We start from the raw sequence: 19,599 nt of genomic DNA, 5'->3' as shown, positions 1-19,599 counted from the left end.
TTTTGTACAGTCAGAAAAGATCTGTATAAATCTCCTGTATAATCTGTTGATATTGACAAACTTAATCATAGGTACATTGACCATTCCGAATAATACAATATGTTCAATCATTTATCAACTATGAACAGTATATGAAATACATTTGAAACATATGCATCTGTGTACTTAATAAAAGGAACAATAAACAATATATTTGCAAGAAAAACATAACGACAAATAAAGTTTACAAGAAATAGAAAACTAAAATGCATCAAAACTCTACTCGCATGCTCTCGTTTTGTCATATTTATCATATGTACATTGAATAATACAGCATGTTCAATCATCTGTTAACTTTGAACACAATATAACATACATTTGAAACTTCCAATCACATATACATCTGTGTACTTAATAAACGTAACAATAAACAATATATTTGTAACAAAAACAAAACGACAAATAAACTTCATAAGAAATAGAAAACAAATGAGTTAAATCTCTACTCACATACTCTCGTTTTACCCTATTCATTCACGTAGATAGATACACAACGTCAAGTTTAGATTAGAACCAGTCTCGGTTATCTGACGTTATGGATTCGATTGTGTATGAAAATGCAAAATAGCAGTTACAAAAATTACAAAGATTACGAGGATAAGCAATGCCTCTAAAAGGGTAAGCATGTTTACCCTAAAGGTAGGAACCACCACATGTATTTGTAATAAGGATGCAAACGCCCTGACAAGTACAATCTATGGAATGAATTGGAAAACTGTGTCAATATATACTACCACACCTGAGAGAAGATATACAGAGAAGGGGCATGGTAAATGATTCTACCTGTATTTTAGCTTTTCAGAAAACAACGATGTGTTTTAGTCTAAACAAATTCATATATAACAGACATGTAAGTGATAAAAGCTATTCTAATTTTCTGTGCGATGTTTTATGTTTCGCTCAAAACGTAGTTGATTCTGTTTAGCAAATCTCTGGGTTTAACATCTGTATACTACAGTCATTTGGTTGTGCATGTGATGAATCATATCGGTTTGTATTCTGATATGTATACACATCAGCAGTTACACATATTCTCTGAATGTTCACGTGCTGGTTATTTAAGATATTTTTAGGTATTTTGGGTATAATGAACCATAATCACGCTGACAAATAAGTACAACATGAATTTTCAAAGTGTTCGAATATGTACGAATTTTACAATACGACACGATAATGTCTCTTAAAATGTTTTCTTAAAACTTCTGATTCATGTTTACTTGGATTAACATTCGAAATTGACATATTTGGCAGTAATGTCGTTGATGTTGATGTCGCAAGGTGTGGAGTTAAATGTAAGTCTCCGTGCACGTGTCTTCACCTGGTGCGACTCGAGCGACAATATCAGGCTCCGCGTAGATGTTCCTGGAGATTGAAGGAGCATCAGCTCCTAGTTCTGCAACTGGCTTCATCTTCCTCCGGCTACAATAATATATTGAAACACATTGTAATGACCATAGTTAGCCTTACGTCAATCTGAAAATACATCCACAAAGCACATATTCTAAAAAAATACCCAGTCTGCATCTTCCTTGTTCGGCAAGACATGATGATTTATTTAGGATAAAGACTCGTGAAGGTCCAGGGTAGAATTAGTCTTCTTGCTTGCCGTAAGACACGACTAACAGAATCGAGTGGTCAGGTTCGCTGACTTTGTTGACACATGTCATCGTGTCCCAGTTGCATAGTTCGATGTCCTTGCTGTTGATGACTGGATTGTCTGATCCATGATTTTTCCATATCCCCGCCAAATAGTATAATGTTGCCGAGTACCGCAATAGTGCCATATATCTAGTCCTGTGTGAGTGTAATCCTCAACAACTGAAGCATGTTACTTGAACAGTACTAGATCAAGACTAGGACCGTGTCAGTGATCTAAAACTTAAGATTCTTCCGAAATTTTCAAAGGGCAATGTCCTTATGCCACGCTGTTTGTCTAGGATGCTAAAAAAAATGAGGACCGGATGGTGAGATTAAACAGATTATCTTGCTCATGCATCCAATCACTACTTCCATGTCCGTGAAGGTACATTTAGTTAGAATGTTGCCATTGGCAGCACCTAGTAATGCTTGCAGTAGTAACTATATTATGTGTCTGTAACGTTGCTATCAGCGATGCTTGCAGAAAGTGTTATCATGTTATTTTTTTAAGAACTGCGATTTACTGTAAGCAGACAAATACTTACGTGTAGAATACATATGCCGCAAAGGCGACCAGGAGAGCCACAATAACGATTCCACAGACTACACCCACAATCACTGCAGCGTTGTTTGGACTGTCAGCTGAAATTTACATATTTGTCTTAGGAAAGGAAGAGATATATTACGTACAAAGGACTGTGATATTTCTGTAGAATTCACACGTCAAGATATACAGACACACTGCCGTGCTAGCAAACGTTTGACAGTCATTACTGAGTGATGTCAACGTCAAGTGCATCACAAAATATACATTGACGTAGTTGCCTTTTTAAGATAAGGCGAAAACCATACTCACTCACTTTAAGATTAAGAATGCCATTTCTATGAATCATGCATTTCGAATAGAAATATTTTTTCTCACGTCTTATACACGAGAGTTTGAACAACGCTTTGACATCATTCATTTTTCAGCGCAAACACACAAAGAGACATTAAATTCCTATAATTTCGCACTTTGATGTTTACACATACGTTTTTTACCCACTTCTACATGATCATTGTTTACAGTGATGTGTTTTAATACCTGTAATATGTTGTAATGTCATTCTGTTCAAGACCCTATTGTAGCGGATGTTTGTATACTTGGCGATTTTTTTACACATGTATCCCAACCCTTGAAGAAATAGTTCTAAAAAGTATTCCTTAAAATATTACAACAAATTCGTCAATAGGTTTGAAACTGCTTTAATAAGCATAACATCAATAAAATTATCAAACAGAAACAAATATCATAACAATATCATTTTAACAAACTGTCATTGTACCTATAAAACTATGACGGATTCGTTTGACCGCGTAATAATACACTGGCCGACTTCGAAGTTGTTTTTAAACAGATCACGGGGCAGAACCCGCAAACCGCGAGAGATTAAACTCTCGTGATAAGGAACAATGCTCGGCAATTGGAAATCCGTTTGGTCGTGAAGAAGCGACATTGCCAAAATTGGGGTGACTTGAAACAGGATCGCTCGCTAAATTGTCATCACCAAATACAGCAAGATCATTGGGGTTCCTTGAAACCGTAGCGGAAATTTGAAAATTAGGTCGCACTGGCTGGGACTTGTTGTCGGATTTGCTGTCGGACGCGTTGTCGGTCGCGTTGGCGGTCAGATTTTTGCAAAACTGTGCTCAGTTGGTGCTTTTTGTTACATACAAAAACAAGTAAGTGATATGTATAAATTAAAAGGAGTGTGAATGCAAATGATTTATTTTGTTTACGTCAAGCTGGACAGCGAGTATCCTGGGGAAAACACGGAAAGTAGTTCCGGCGAAAGTTCACATGACCAAGATCGGCTCGAAAACGTTCACACACGTATGAACGATGTTTACACACGTATGAACGATTTGAAAGGTTCAAGGGAAATGAACCTTGAAATGTAGATCACATGATTGCTCTCTCAGCCAACCAACGTTCGGGAATCTGTGTAAACTTCAAAGTACCAAATTATATGGTTATAAAGGCATAAATAGCACAGCAGAGTAGGGCTGGGACGGGTAGGAAAAAATGGAATCGAGTACTCGCATGTACTTACCCGAATCGGAATCGAGTACCCGGAAATGTAAGGAATACAACGCTTCTGTCAACTTTCTGAATATTCAATTATAGAAAACTTATAAGGGTGTCAATAAGACATTACAATGATCTCAAGCTGTATAATTTACGTCTGTTTAACCAATATAAAGAGTAACACCATTACTTACATTGCTCGTTAAAGGTCACATGCAACGTAAAAGACAACTTTGCAGATTCTGATACCTTTCGGTATGGAGTTACCGAAACAAATTATCAAAAATACAAATTCAACTTATAAAGTTGAAAAATAACGCGATGAAAAACGATTTCAAATGATTTCACTAATTTTCCCCCGACTTTTCGGGGGAAAACGGGTTTCAACAGCTGGGCTGCGCTCATAGCACGTGCGCAGTGAAATAGGTTCGCGCAACTTGGAAGCGGGCTGTCCGGTGAACTCTCGGTGAAGGCTTTGGTGTGAGCTATTTTCTAAATATTTTGTTGATATCTCACAGGCGCAAGCTTTTTATATGTTATAACAGTAAATAAACTGTTTCTGTAATTTCATTTGTCTATTTCACCACACGTTCTTCTTACCGAGTCACTTTCTCAGTTCGATACTTAAAAGCAATGTCATTATTTAGAGTTGACACAATTTCTAACTGTGATATAGATATGTCGCTGTCACAGACAAAACTCAATGTCTTGTTTTATTGACACCTGTGTGTCTGCCTGCCTGTCTGCTAATGACCATATTCAATACACAACTGCGACCACTGACCACATGCAATTTGAATTTAACACCAATCAGGCTATACACCATAAACACAACGCATTGATTTATGGCCCGAGTTTGGTCTCTTTCACATTATGTAATTACACAGGCAGGCAGGTGTGATACTTGAACACATGACATGTTTTGATGTCTGCAAAATGTTATACACAAAAACTGAGCCGTGAGGGCATCTGCAAATGCACCAGCTGTTACACTTGAGTGCACACCCACCCGCTCTGACTGGGTTCGTTATCCCGGCTGCTTCGTTTCTTGGGAAGTAAACCCAAGTACACAATATTGCACTTTGGATTTGCGTTGTACGCTTATAATTTTGTTTATATGTTTTTTCATAACCAGCAATGCATATTATATGTCATGAATAAGTGATAATTTTGTTTTAATTATGTTTGATTTTTTTGGTTGCATTTGACCCTTAAAATAAACTTTTCGTTCCTACTGTTACTGTAACTTGACTAGTCACTGCACATACGCAGATAAATTACAGTCGTTAATAATAACCTCCATTAATCGGACAAAACCAATGATGTAAATGTGATACGTTATGATGAAAACGACAAGTTATTATCTGCCCTTGTCATTACAGAGTTCTCTCCCTTTCCGGGTACTCGATTCCTAGAAATAGGACTCGATTCCGGCTGTACCCGACCCGGATTCGAGTACCCGAGTACCCGTCCCAGCCCTACAGCAGAGGCAACATATACTCAAAGAATGACAGCCTGGGATGTATGCCTATCTCTAACATGTACAGTTACTTTCTGGCCAGGTTTTACAACGCTTACATAGGGATATTTATGGTGACCAAGAGGGAAATTACATTATTGCCTTCTGTTACGTCCGTCCGTGTAAAGGTATTGTCACCACAAACAGCATAAACAGATTTTCTACATTAAGAACAGCAATGTCCATTCTAGCATTTAAGTGGAAATATATTCTTTCACGCCGTTCACACGGTCACAAATCAAAGCATGAAATGGCACTGAGCATTGGAGAGTGGTGACATATAGTAGTATGACAGAGCTTTCTCTTCCGCAGCTCCCCAACTCTTGAACAGTCTTCCCCTATCACTCAGATCAGCACTGGCAACACAAACTTAAAATCAGCTCTAAAGTATACAGAAACTGACTATATCTGTGTTTCTGTCTTTACAACATGTTTCTTTTAACTTTGTACAGCGCCACTGATCACCTTAATGATCGATTTTAGGCACTACAGAAATGAGTGAGTAAGTTAATATTTCAGCCATATCGTGACGAGGACATTTTATAAATTAAAGATGAATATATTTTGAAGATTAAGACCTGTCGACGATGGACAGTAAATGCATTGTTTAACATGTAGTGAGAGAATATTCTACACATTCCTTTTGATACAGGCCTATAACGTATTCTCATCTTTCACATATATAATTTGTCCTTTGACAAGTTTCACAAAGGAGCAAATATAATCTCAGTAATAATAATTTCATGGCGGGAAATACATATAAACCTTTACATGACTGGTACATTATTGACAAAGTTCTACTTGTATACTGATCCAATTCCTTTCCTTCATCTTAAACAACATAGACATCTTTGCAGTATCAAGAGTGGTAATCGTACACAGATATACTACCAGTATAAACACCGCTAGGATGGGCGAAAAGACAGAGAGTGAAAGCATATCAACCATGAAGTTGCTTTGGTTAGCTTCATCTGTGACACAGCTGATCAATCAAACAAGAATATCAAACTGATTCCTCACCTTGAAACATTCCACTGGAATTTAAGTTGCTTCCATTTCCATCTGGTGCAGAGTCCCCTGGAATGATTCGGTAAAGCTTGTCTTGATATGAACGAGTCTTTACAAGTAGTACATATATTCGCTCAGTACAGAAGATGAAGTTGTTTTTATGACAATTTTGGCATTGTTTCACTTTTCAGTTGCCTACTCACATAGATATATAATCTTTAAAAAGTAGTGGAACCTGAACTTTCACAGAGTGAAAACATATCACCCATCAATTTGCTTTTGTTAGTTAAATCTGTGATAGAGCAGTTTTCAATCAATCAAGAAAATCACATTAATTCCTCACCTTGAAACATTCCACTGGTATTTAAGTTGCCCATTTCATCTGGTGCAGAGTTTTCTGGAATCATTCGGTAAAGCTTATCTTGATTCGAACGAGGCATTGCAGTATACTAAGTAGTACATATATTCGCACAGTACAGAAGATGGAGTTGTTTTATGCCAATTTTGGCAATTTTTCACTTTACAGTTTATCACATAGATAGATGTTGTTACAAAAAGTAGCGGAACCTGAACTTTCAATTTGGATAGGAAGTAAAAGCTTATCGACACGCTAATTCAGTTGTTGGTTTTTAGCTTTAAAGAATCATCTTTATATATCTATGGGGACATGTACATGGATAGATTATAGACAAAAGGAAGAGAAATCAAGTGTCCACCTATAATTGAGATAAATGCAACATTGAAATGCAGGATGTTAATCTCTACATATAACTTGTTTGAGTGGCATTTTTAGAAGTTGATACGTACAATATAGAACAAGTATTTATGGATAACAATTTCTTTATTTCGTGAGTGCAACGTTTCTATACAGTGTCACTCTTGCTTGACAACGGTACAAGAATCTGTATCGAAACGTCTCACTCACGAAATAAAGAGTGTCACTCTTGTTCTATATTGTACGTATCAACTTCAATTCGTTTCGATACAGATTCTTGTACCGTTGACAAGCAAGAGTGTCACTCTTGCTTGACAACGGTACACGAATCTGTATCGAAACGTCGCACTCACGAAATAAAGAAGTTGTTTTCCATAAAAACGTGTTCTATATTCTCGAGATATATATGTACATTAGACAAACCTGTATCTCGATATGTCCTAAAACTGTATCCTCCGTTGTATAGGGTCTTTCTATAGTATCCAAGGACAGCAAAGGTAGAATTAGAACGGATGGTTGTTGTGTATCCTCCACCTCTCAATGTTCCCACTTTGTATCTTGTACCTGACAGATTCTTCCATGTCACGGGAGGGATGAAAACTGTAGAGACAGTGTCATGGGTTTGTTGAACGTCCACATTGTTGTTTTCTTGGTCTGTCAATATCTGCATGGTACCTGGGGCTTCTTGCGTTGTTAACTTGGAGTAGAGGCTCACAGGGGGCACTACAACTAACCCAGCATCACCGCCAAGGTATTTATTAGCACACAATGTCGCCATGGCTGGTCTTGTGGTGTTGAAGTAGAACGATTCCAAATGTCCATATTCTTTGCGATACACTCCAAGTTCACCCACTGATATGATATCACCGTCATCAAACATGATGCTGGTGTCACTGTGGTCAGTAACAACTTGAAGTTGGTATGAAGAGGCCGATAAGTATCGTTGAAGGTCATAATCATAGATAGAGAAAATATATTCATTTCCATAATGCTTCACAGGCAGTAATTGCTCGAAAGTTTTAAATACGTCATACATGTATGTTCCACTATAGACAGCTATTGTCTCCGTTGACATAACGATGGTTCCTGTCATATCAGATGTACTGTTTAAGGATAAAGTCTCATACCCAAATAATCTGATACTGAGAGTGTCCCCGTTGGTGTACTTCTTGCCATTATAGGCAACGTAGCCTTCCAGTCTAAAGATGATGGCAATATCCGCCATCTTGCTGTGTGTGGCTATCAGCAAGACGGACATGTAACGCGGTGTGCGACAGGAAGACATGATGTATTTCGTGCCTAGAGCCGTCACAGGAAGGGGAGAGAACGAGGTTTCATAGTTCAGGTTACCTTTGATCTGAACAGCATCATCCCTGACCAACACAAGCACAAGAATTACTGTGTAAGCTTGGACAATGGGGTAAAAGTAGTCTGTGTTGTATGGATTAAAGCACCGGGACCAGACCCGGAACCTAGAGTTTAGATCCTGTATCTGCCATTGACCTCCATTCTCCCAAGCACTGGCGAGTATCCGAGGATCTAATCTGTGGTTGCCCTTAGCCAGTGCCATCAAGTACGTTGGACCTGTAAGTCATAGTAATATTTATGTACTTGATATCCTGATAACTAAATTTAACAAGGTTATCACAATATCTTTCTCTGACACATAAGAATGATTGGGCGGGTTAATTCAAAGCAAAACTCACTAACACACAATAGAAACAGAGAGCATGTCATTGACATAGGTCAGTGAAGCCATTATCAACATCGAAAGTACAGTGAATGTCTTATAACCTTTTGAAAATTAGTTTAGTAACGCCATGGCATGTAAGCAAATTGTTGGAAGCAATTTCAAAGTGATACAGGTTTTAGATGTATGGATTCAACAAATACGCGGAGATGTGGTACTGACAAAGATGCGTCATTATCATGCTGAATCTATACTTGACAAAATAAGTTAGGGATATTGGTATTTTTATCATTATCATTTTATCTGTATGTCAATTAATTACGGAAGCGTAGTAGTGCCACGGTGAATTTTTTTGGGGGGTCTCACTATCTCCTACGTAGTACTTAATATCTCTTACGTAGGACTTAACATCTCCTACGTAGGACTTAGTATCTCCTACGTAGGAGTTAGTATCTCCGAAGTTGGTATCTCCTACGTAGGACATAGTATCTCCTACGTAGGACTTAGTATATCCTACGTAGGACTTACTATCTCCCACGTAGGACTTAGTATTTCCTACGTAGGACTTAATATGTCCTACGTAGGACTTAATATCTCTTACTTATGACTTAGTATTCGCCACGTAGGACTTAGTATCTCCCACGTATGACTTAGTATTTGCCACGTAGGACTTAGTATCTCCTACGTAGGACTTAGTATCTCCTACGTAGGACATAGTATCTCCTACGTAGTACTTAATATTTCCTGTAGGAGATGATCGATATACGTTTATATGGATTAATTTGAAACAGTCGACTTAAAGCCCCAGACACGCACATAATCTCCTGTTTTACTGTTTAAGTCACTGTAAGAGTCTACAGTCATTCGTTTCATTGACTATTAGAGTCTACAGTTATGTGTTTCATTTACTGTTAGAGTCTACTATCATGTGTTTCAATTTACTATTAGAGTCTACTGTTTCCTCACTATTAGAATCATGTGTTCAACTAATTGTTGCACATTAGTACTGTGATGGACCGACTGTTATACTTTACTGCCTTGCTTTCAGTTTGCTCTACTATTACGCGTTGCAGTTAGTTCACTGTTATATGTTGCACTTTGTTACACTTTACTATTATGCATTGGGTATTTCAGAGGTCGTTGCACATGAATCATAATCTGCGTGTACAGACGTGTCTTAGACTATAGGTGGCAATCTGTGTGCACGTATCCCCTTATATTTATACAAATAACTATAGTGACAATTCTTTCCCTTTTTGAATTTCGTATTGTTTTACGCCGCAGTCAACACTTGTCCAGTCAAGTCAACCTGTAAACAATTACGAATAAAACCCAAACGAGCGTTGCATCCGATCCAGCCTAGCCTTATAAAGACAAGAAACAACTTGCGGAGGTCGTGTTATAACCCGAGTTTCATATCACACCCCAACCATCCCACCCACCTCTGTCTGTGTGTGTGTGTGTGTGTGTGTTTGTGTGTGAATAGATGTATGTATGTTAGATTAAACATAACCATACCCAAACCTCCATAACTGCAATTAGAACAGGGTCCACGTCACCCTAACGTAATACACACACAATAACACTGAACAGTAACACTGCGTTAGTGTCATGAATATTCACTGACTCTCATTTCGACTATCTAACGTCCTGCATAGCCAAAAAGATCTCAACTTAATAAGTCCTACGTAGGAGAAAGTAAGTACGTAGGAGAAAGTAAGTCCTACGCAGAAGATAATAAGTCCTACGTAGGAGATGCTAAGTCCTACGTAGGACTTAGTATCTTCTACGTATTTTCCTACGTAGGAGATGCTAAGTCCTACGTAGGAGATACTAAGTCCTATGTAGGACATATTATCTTCTACGTAGGACTTAGTATCTCCTACATAGGAGATAGTGACCCCCAAAATAAATTTCACCGTGGCCCTACTACGCTTCCGTAATTAATAAATAGATCATTATTCTTTTTAATTTACATGTATCCCTCACTATGTTTGTCCAGTATACCTCCCACAGCGGTGCTTCAGACATCTGGATCGACCAGGAAAACATAACACACATGTACAAATTATAGAATCTGGGTGTGAACTTATATTCAAGACATTATGAGCTAATAACCATAACATAATTAAGGAAACTTCCACATACCTGTATAATGTACTGGTTCATCTACAGAAACTTTGTAGCAGTTTTTATAGACCGATCCGTTATAGAAGGACAGAACTGTGAAGGGGAAGTCGCTGGATATGAATGTAAATGAATGTCCGAACAGTGAATGTGACTGTGACGGTACCAGTGTGCCAACTTTGTATCTGCTGCCCCTCATATCCAACCATGTCAGACCATCGTTTACCTCCTTAATCAACACCGTTGCTCTCGTGTCAGTTAGTATTTTTAGTTTTACACGAAGATTGTTATGATATAACCAGACTCCTTTGTGTGTGACGTACGAGTGTACAGGTGGTACAGTTGTGAAGGCACTACTGTAACCATCTGCTCGACTGAGTGTCACCAGTACCGGGCGTGTGGCGGTGAAGTGAAGACTCTCTCCACGTTCAAGTGAGCGGTTATAGAGACGACGCTCGCCAGTAGAGACTGTGGCTCCAGAACTGAAGGTGACCTGCACGTGGTTGTGTTCACTGATGATCTGGAGCTCCAGTTTGGTGTCATCTACAGCAACAACATACTCCTGTCCGTAGTGCTTGACTGGCGGTAGTTGGTCATACACAGTGTACTTAGAGGCATATTCAATACCACTATAGACGGCTACGCTGTGTTCGCTGTTAATGACCGTTCCGTTCAAATCATATGGTGTAGATATCCTAAAAGTTTGATACGGATTGAGTTTAAGCGATAATACATCGCCGTCACTGTAACGGTGATTGGTAAAGTCAATGCTTCCTCTATCCATTCGAAAGAATATATCAACTGTAGTGCTCTTCGTGTGTGTAGCTATTAGTAACAAGGATCGATAACCACTGATTGGGGAGAGACCTGAAGGTAAAATGTACTTCGTTCCAAGGGCAGATACTGGAAGTGGAACGAATACACCGTCAGCATCTACCACAATGTCTATCTCTTCGTCACTTGCGCTAACAACGATAACTGCATTTTCTACATCACTCGTGATTTGCATTTTATCACCTATCAGGTGTGACCCATACCAGAAAGGATAAATAGCAAGTGATGTTCTATAAGCGAAGTGTGGATACTTGATCTCCACAAGGCCCCCAGTTTCTCCTACTGTGTACATGATGTTCGAGTAGTTTCCTCTATATGCCACTGCCACCAAGTAGTCTTCACCTGTAAAGTCAATTCAACATGAAATTACATCCACGCATATAGTCTTGATCATGTAATTGATGGACTATGATCAACTTGATGCGCAAAACACAAAATAACTGTGTCCCACCATTCGCGGGGTCAATAATGACACTGCTTGAATGATATTTGGCAAGAATCCACAAAGTGTCTGTGTCAGTGCCAGTCAAATAATCATGTTACCCATTGCTCTAAACCACAGCGCCTTTGTCACTGCTGTAATCTTAGTGTTCGTGGTAATATCCACCAGGCACCAGCTTACATCTCAGGCCTGCAGATACTGCACTAAGCTACTCAAAACGTCCCAAACAATTCCGCTTCAACCTCTGTATAGTCAGCAAGTGGAAATCTAGTGGAGACAACTTGCTTGGTCAGACCACTTGAACCTTTGGCATTTTCAAGTGCTTTCTGGTCCCTTTATGTGTAATAAATCTTGGTGGATTGACGTGTTAAGTAAATCATTATCTTGTGGCTATAACCCATTTTTGAATTTCTGACTGTAAGTTAATTAACGTAATAACCAATGGTTGTTACATTCCTTCAATAGCTGCACGGAGCTGTATATGGATGCGAGATAGTAAAACATGTATACTGTAATAAAATCAATTACAGGACAAGACAATAATACTCTGGTTATTGTCCTAGCAATCAAACTAAAATGATTCGTCTAATAGGCAATAAATAGTCCTTTTGAATCAGGGATCTTAATGATCATGACGCGCACCTAAGGAGGAAGCTTTTGAAATTTAAATCAATGATTGATCAGTACTCTCTGTACATAACCCAATGCTAACACAAATTATAAAGGGGTCTCGTTTACATTTCATTGAACTTGAATATCTGTTTTAGTATCTACCCGTGAAGATCTGGTTTAGACTTATCTTTTTCGTGAGAAGCGACAAGCGGGATCGGGTGGACAGGCTCGCTGACTTTGTTGAACATGTCATCGTATCCCAATGAAGTAGATCGATGTTCATGCTGTTGATCACTGGATTGTCTAGTTCAGACTCGATTATTCACAGACCACCGCCATATAGCTGGAACCTTGCTGAGTGCGACGATTAACAACAACCAATCCAATCCTAAAGTATCTAGTACCTAAAGTATCTAGGTATGCGTTTTAAGACAGACAATAGACACGTCAGTGCTATCGTCTCCTTAATGTGAATGTTGTTTTTTCGATTCTTCACACAAACCTTTAAACTAACTTTTCCTTGTCTCCTTTATTGCGGTCCTGCAGATTTTAAAGAAGGGTTGATGTATTTTAAGTGGTTGATTTGAGGAGAAGTGATGTGAAATTCTAGTGAGTCGGGTTTTACGCCGCTTTTAGCAATATTCCAGCAACATAACGGCGAGGGTCACCAGAAATGGGCTTCACACATTGTACCCATGTGGGTAATCGACCCCGAGTCTTCGGCGAAAGCTTCAACCACTAAGCTACCAAATCACCCATTCTTGGAAGAAGTTGGCGGTCACGCAACAGTCTGAAATTGGGAAAGAGGAGGACCTGCCCGTTTTTACATTTTGTGCAAATGCCAGTTTTGAAACACATGACATTTATCCCCATTTAACCATGGCCGTTTTAAAAACGAACTCGTCTGTGAAAGGGGCAGTAGGTGTCTTAATTAGTGGATTTTCATAACATTGTGACGTAATAAAACAAACAACTATAGTCTGTCATTACATTTTTTACGAGGGGGACCTCTTGCTGGTAGAACACCCAGATTTTAAAGAAGGGTTGATGTATTTTAAGTGGTTGAATTGAGGAGAAGTGATGTGAAATTCTAGTGAGTCGGGTTTTACGCCGCTTTTAGCAATATTCCAGCAATTTAACGGCGAGGGTCACCAGAAATGGGCTTCACAAATTGTACTCATGTGGGTAATTATAAAATTCTAGCACGGTGGGTGCACATCGATTTTGAACGTATTCAGATCAAATCCGCTAAATCTTATCGATATATAATGTTTAATGTAAAACCGATCAACTGATAGTCTTTGATCTTCGTAGCTACACCTTGAGTAAATGATTTTCAAAAACATATTTACTTTGTTAAAGCGTCACTATCATATTGATGATACATAGAGAGTATTAACCGAGTGTGTTTCCGTATCATTGATATCGTATGTTAGGAATAGAAATTGTACTTATACATATCTTCTGTTCCTTAAGTATGATATTAACACACGAGGTTAATAACCTCTTTATCATATAATGTTATTCCTAAAATAACTTAAATTAATATGAGGAGAATCGAGCAGTCGTGTAAGAGTACTAAGCGGTACACTAAGGTGAAGTTCGTTTGTGACGGCGGCATATTGTTGTGACTCGTCGCTAACATAGTGCAAACATAACTCTTGCTTAAAATAAGATCTTTCCGTCTAAAAAATCAAACTCGGGCAGTTCACAACAGAAAATATGAAATTCCATTCTAAACAGTAAGTAGTTTGTGTACTGGCCTAATTTGCATATTTATCAGATTTGGATACCAAGTTTACCAGATTGCTTTATTGCACCGATAACACCCTCCATTATATGATAAAGTGTATAAACGTAGATCCAGGGAGAATAACAAGTGTTACTTACCCTTGCCGGTCTGCAGCACCGTCAAAAGAAACACCAAACTGAAGCCCTTGTAAACCATCCTCTCCATGGACTGTTCCAGTTTCCTGACAGAACCAAAAAATGAAGTTCCCAGATTTTTGCTGAAATGTCTGGTGGCTAAAATCAAATCATTGCCCGAATTATCGACACAAGGGCTCTTTACAACACCATGATTTTACATCCTATTTTACAGGGGACTCCTTTTGTCAGCTAAAATATATCACATATCAATAAGTCTTGAAATGACGCTAAAGGATTAGTTTCTTGCCACTTCGTGGACGCGCACAAGCTGGTTAACATCCACTGGTTTCCTGGCTTAGACAAATGACTCTGCTTACAGGCTCTTCAAAGGCTGGAATGAGTTTGAATTTCGCTACAAGTTTTGTTCACACGTGCACCCAAATGATCTAACTAAGGAGTATCACATGCTAACCTCAAAGCATATAGATTTAAAAGAACAATTTGATGAAAACACTTCCATTCAGTATCAACAGGAATGGCCTTCGTTGAAAAAGTAGCAAACTAGACCATTGTCAACATTTTGGAAAGGAAGCGCCATATTGCCAACGGTTTTGAGTTCTTGATCCTTTGAAATTAATCAGCAGGTTCCCACCCAGACTTGTTCAGAGAAAGGTTGAACAAGTGTAATCTGCTTCGAAATATCAAACATTATATCAGTCGTTATACTGAGATAGACACTGTCTTCTTAATTTCTTTGTCAGTTTGATTACTAATTGTTTAATGGTTTCCCATAATCACGTTTGCTCTTTCAGAATTTCTTTGAAGCCATATCATCATGGTTTTTCATCGTGCAGCCCGTCGACAACGCCTCATACAGGAAACCGGGCCATTTTGCGGAGGCTCTGTCATGGTATGGGTATGCTGTTCATGTGACCGCAAGCTTGACTTGGTTACAGTTCGGGGTGCATGTAATGGACAAAATGACCAAAATGCTATTCTGGTCGATATGTTGTGTCACTTATGGAAATCACCCACTGGTTGTGTGCCTGTGTTCAACAGAATCTTCATGACCCGATTCATGTCAACTCCCCCAGTTGAATATTAGTTGTCGGATCTGGAGCACAAGGAGGCCACTTGCTATTGTGATCCGTATAGGGGAAAGCTATTCCTGGTGTTGACAGGAGCTGGTGACACTGACTCTGTGATGTGAAGTCATTAAGACACTTCACTCCACTATAGTCCGTTTGGCTCCAAATCGGACCGATGAATCGCAATCTAACTCGAAAACTACTAAACATATAATACTCAATGACACACTGATCACAATCAAAACATCAGACCAACTCTGTGATTTCCTTTCAGAATTTATGTCCTGGAAATATTACAGTTGTTTAATAAACTATCATGACAATCTTGACACAGTTCATCATTTGTTGCGAGGGAGGGGTGCAAAGAGAGGAACAGCCAGGTGTGCGAGAAAGGACGGAGCTGGCACAGCACAGGTTAATGAACCAATGACTTTGTCGGCACTTGTGCAGGTGCTTCGCGTACACCTGGCTGTCAACTTGTTTGGGTGGTATTTAGACATTGGTGTGATGAACAACGAGGAGAGTTCTATGGATAGACAACTTCTTTAATACCATATGAGCGACTTTTCGGTGTAGCTACTAACACCGTTACCAAGCAAATGATGTACAATACTGGATGCAAGGTGTATTTATATACATAGTAAAGTTGAACAGTAAGTGATTGATGTTTACACAATTAATGAGGTTGATGTACAAGGTTGGGGGATGTTTACAGAAGCCAATAGTTATACATTAACAGAGTAGCTATGGGGGATTATTGGGAGGAAGTCGATTGTTCCTCCCCCTTGCAGTCCTCCCCCATAACAAATAGTGAACTGTATCAAAATTTTAATGATGGTTTTATAAACTGCTTTTTTTATGTTTAGGTCATAAAGTCTGCAAAAAAATCACAGAGTTAGTCTGATGTTATGATTATGATTCGTGTTTCATTGAGTATTCTATGTTTAGTTGTTTTCGAGTTAGATTGCAATTCATCGGTCCGATTTTGAGCCAAACGTACTATAAGACACTATCCTTCTCATCACTGCCAGCTAACATAGATATTTTACCCACATATATTCTTCTTCAACAATCCGGGGCGGTGGGGTAGTATAGTGGTTAAAGCGTTGGCTCGTCGCGCCGAAGACCCGGGTTCGAGTCCCCACATGAGTACAATGAGTGAAGCCCATTTCTGGTGTCCCCAGCCGTGATATTGCTGGAATATTGCTAAAAGCGGCGTAAAACCAAACTCAGTCAGTCAGTCAGTCTTTAACAATCCCCGACGTCATTAATACATGTATATTCTTACATGTATCTCATCTCAAATTGTTTAAACAAATTCCACGTCCTCTACAACTAGGCATATAAATGGTAACATTTACTCCCGACTCCCGTACCCCGATGCTTAGGCTTTTGATCACTCAGTAGTCAGGTTCAGATTCAATTATTTATAACAGACTGCTGCCATATACCTAGAATACTGCTGAGGGCGGTGTTAAACAACAAACTACTACTACTACTACTACTATTACTACTACTACTACTACTACTACTACTACTACTACTACTACTACTACTCATTGTGCGTAAGGTCGAGGGTTCGATCCCCGACCGCGTCATACCAAAAGACGTAAAAATATGGTACTTGCTGGTCCCTGCCTTGGGCTCGGCATTAATGGGTACAACAAGGTACAACAAGGTAAAACAAGGTACAACAAGGACTGGTCGGCTCGGAGTCAGTATAATGTGTCTGAGTGGGGTATTCATGCTTCACTGCGGCATGGTATCCCTGTGGGCTAGCACTATAAAACCAGCTTAAGTCTGGGCTAGTACAAGCAGCCGCACATACACATATATGCACGTCGTCATATATTCTCAAGCACGACGTTAAACCCAATTCCACCACCACCACCACCACCACCACCACCACTACTACTACTACTACTACTACTACTACTACTACTACTACTACTACTACTACTACTACTACCATAAACACCTTGCTATTATTTTATGTCAAGATATGAAATGGATTAAACTGAAAACAGCTAGATTATTGCTGGTTTTGAATTGTTTTTCAATGAGACATGGTTTATATAAAATTGTCCATCTTACTTACTTTCTCAGTAATGAAGACTTTCTCCTACACTTGCCTGATTCAAGTGTGTTAACGTTAACCTGGACGATAATTTATCCCGTGTTACTGCTTATCTGGGGACAGAAGAGCAAAATTTTCTTCATGCTTATTACATGTACTTCTGCAGTTCTCAAAGCAGGGATTGTGGACACCTGACACATTTATACTCAAAGTTGTGCGAAAATATATCATGTCAACAAAACAGATGTGACTGACATTTTTGTTTCAGCTTGTATTAATCTACAATTTGTAATTTACATTTGTTGTACTGTTCCCAATCACTCACCAGATGAATTATATACATCACTCATGACAGTGTATGTAAGTTTATGGAAGGATGATTTCCATGAAAGTATAGCAAACCCGTGCAGATCCGGATAGGAATTGTCATAAAAGGCGACTAACATCGTATCCGATCTGCGTTAAACAATGCTCATGATGCTGATCACTGGATTGTCTGGCCCAGACGCGATTTTTAATATTTTTATTAATTTTTATTTACTTTCTGCTTGTAATTATTTAGTTTAAATCAGTAAAATTGGACTGAATCAATTAGGATTGAAAGTGCGTCTGATTTAATTACCGTTGAACAAACAAACAAATCATTGATTACACTGTTCAATATTCACATATATGTTCATGGAAAAGGTGTTTTACGGTGGACAACCGTTGCCCAGTTCAACTGGCCTTTTCATGTCAAAATGATGTGTTTTAAAACAACACAAAACGTGAATAAAGCTGGAATATGGCTGACAGTAGCGTTGAACAAACTAACATAGCAAAAGACCTTCTTTCTAAAACAGAAAACAATATATGCATACCTATGCAGTTACATGAAGCTATGCATATGATGAGGGCTCATCAACACTGTTGTTTTACAGGTAACATATACAGATTATTATGTGATATCGAAATGTATGTAGCTGCCAGACACACACACGATCCTGTCAGCTTATGCTTTAAAAGTAACGATGGGCGTTGCTCTGGTGATGTATACTATCGATGACAATGCTATGAAAAAAAAAATTGTAATCGCAAGTTCTTGGAGTTGTCTATTGCAAATATATGGCTTGTAACCAAGTAGTGAAGGCCGCCATTTGTCAGACCTTATCTGGGTCAAGGTTGAAGCGTAGCACAGTAATCAAAGGGAGCCAGGCTGTTGTATCAGTACATAATTGCTTCAGCTCTGTGAATATATCCTGCACTACCGTAAGACACACACACAGACACATACACACACATAAGGAGGCTGACGGACACACACACACACACATACAGAGACTCGAACACACACAAATGCACATGCACACACACACACACACACACACAGACGCAAGCACACATAATTATCCTGCAAGAATAAAAAAGTATGACTATTTCTTTCAATAGTTTAAAACTGATCCACGTTAACAATATACCGTAACATGTCTGCCACCTCTAACAGGTCAAAACAGTTTTCGCACATGACCGTACAATGTCCCCGTCGATCATTCCAACCTTTACATTTCTTCCCATATTTCTGAGAATTGCGAGTTACAAAAGCGGATACTTACATGTCTCGACTGCGATGGCTGCAATATCAGAGCCAAGGCATGTGTCACAGCACAGAATGCGTTCGGCTTAGTACATGTGTATGAGCTGTTATGCAGTTATTCTGGTTACCACCAGTCTTTCATTGTCGCAGCGTAATCTGTCCCCACCCGTTAAGTATTTCAATTGTTAACCCTGATCTCACCTCCTATTCAAATGTCTATTGATCTCACATAAAGAAATATGACAAATGCGCCTCGCCTCAGTGAGCCTTAACGTTGCATAATGTAGAAGTCACGGTTCA

The 19,599-nt window shown here is 38.9% G+C and overlaps 2 protein-coding genes across 2 annotated transcripts in view; both read right to left on the bottom strand.

Annotated features, from left to right (window-relative positions):
• LOC124271825 lies at positions 1-7,987 on the bottom strand. The gene is made up of 5 exons (XM_046706972.1): positions 7,411-7,987; positions 6,616-6,669; positions 6,285-6,341; positions 2,223-2,319; positions 1-1,458 (listed from the first exon to the last, which is right to left on the bottom strand). The coding sequence occupies exons 1-5, from the start codon at positions 7,865-7,867 to the stop codon at positions 1,326-1,328; spliced, it is 798 nt and encodes a 265-aa protein (XP_046562928.1). The 5' UTR covers positions 7,868-7,987; the 3' UTR covers positions 1-1,325.
• The window catches only part of LOC124271821, a gene marked incomplete at its 5' end in the record, with an annotated part of 50,911 nt that continues 39,198 nt past the window's right edge, over positions 7,887-19,599 (bottom strand). The window contains 3 exons of the mRNA XM_046706970.1: positions 7,887-7,896; positions 7,998-8,571; positions 10,826-11,980. Of these exons, the coding sequence (XP_046562926.1) occupies positions 7,887-7,896; positions 7,998-8,571; positions 10,826-11,980 (1,739 nt within the window). The remainder of the gene's footprint in view (positions 7,897-7,997; positions 8,572-10,825; positions 11,981-19,599) is intronic.

This window comes from Haliotis rubra, unplaced genomic scaffold (genome assembly GCF_003918875.1).
Source record: "Haliotis rubra isolate DU_JTF1 unplaced genomic scaffold, ASM391887v1 Scf1638, whole genome shotgun sequence".
Taxonomy (NCBI): domain Eukaryota; kingdom Metazoa; phylum Mollusca; class Gastropoda; order Lepetellida; family Haliotidae; genus Haliotis; species Haliotis rubra.
Note: the sequence above shows the minus strand (reverse complement) of the source record. Positions and strands in the feature narration are given on the sequence as shown.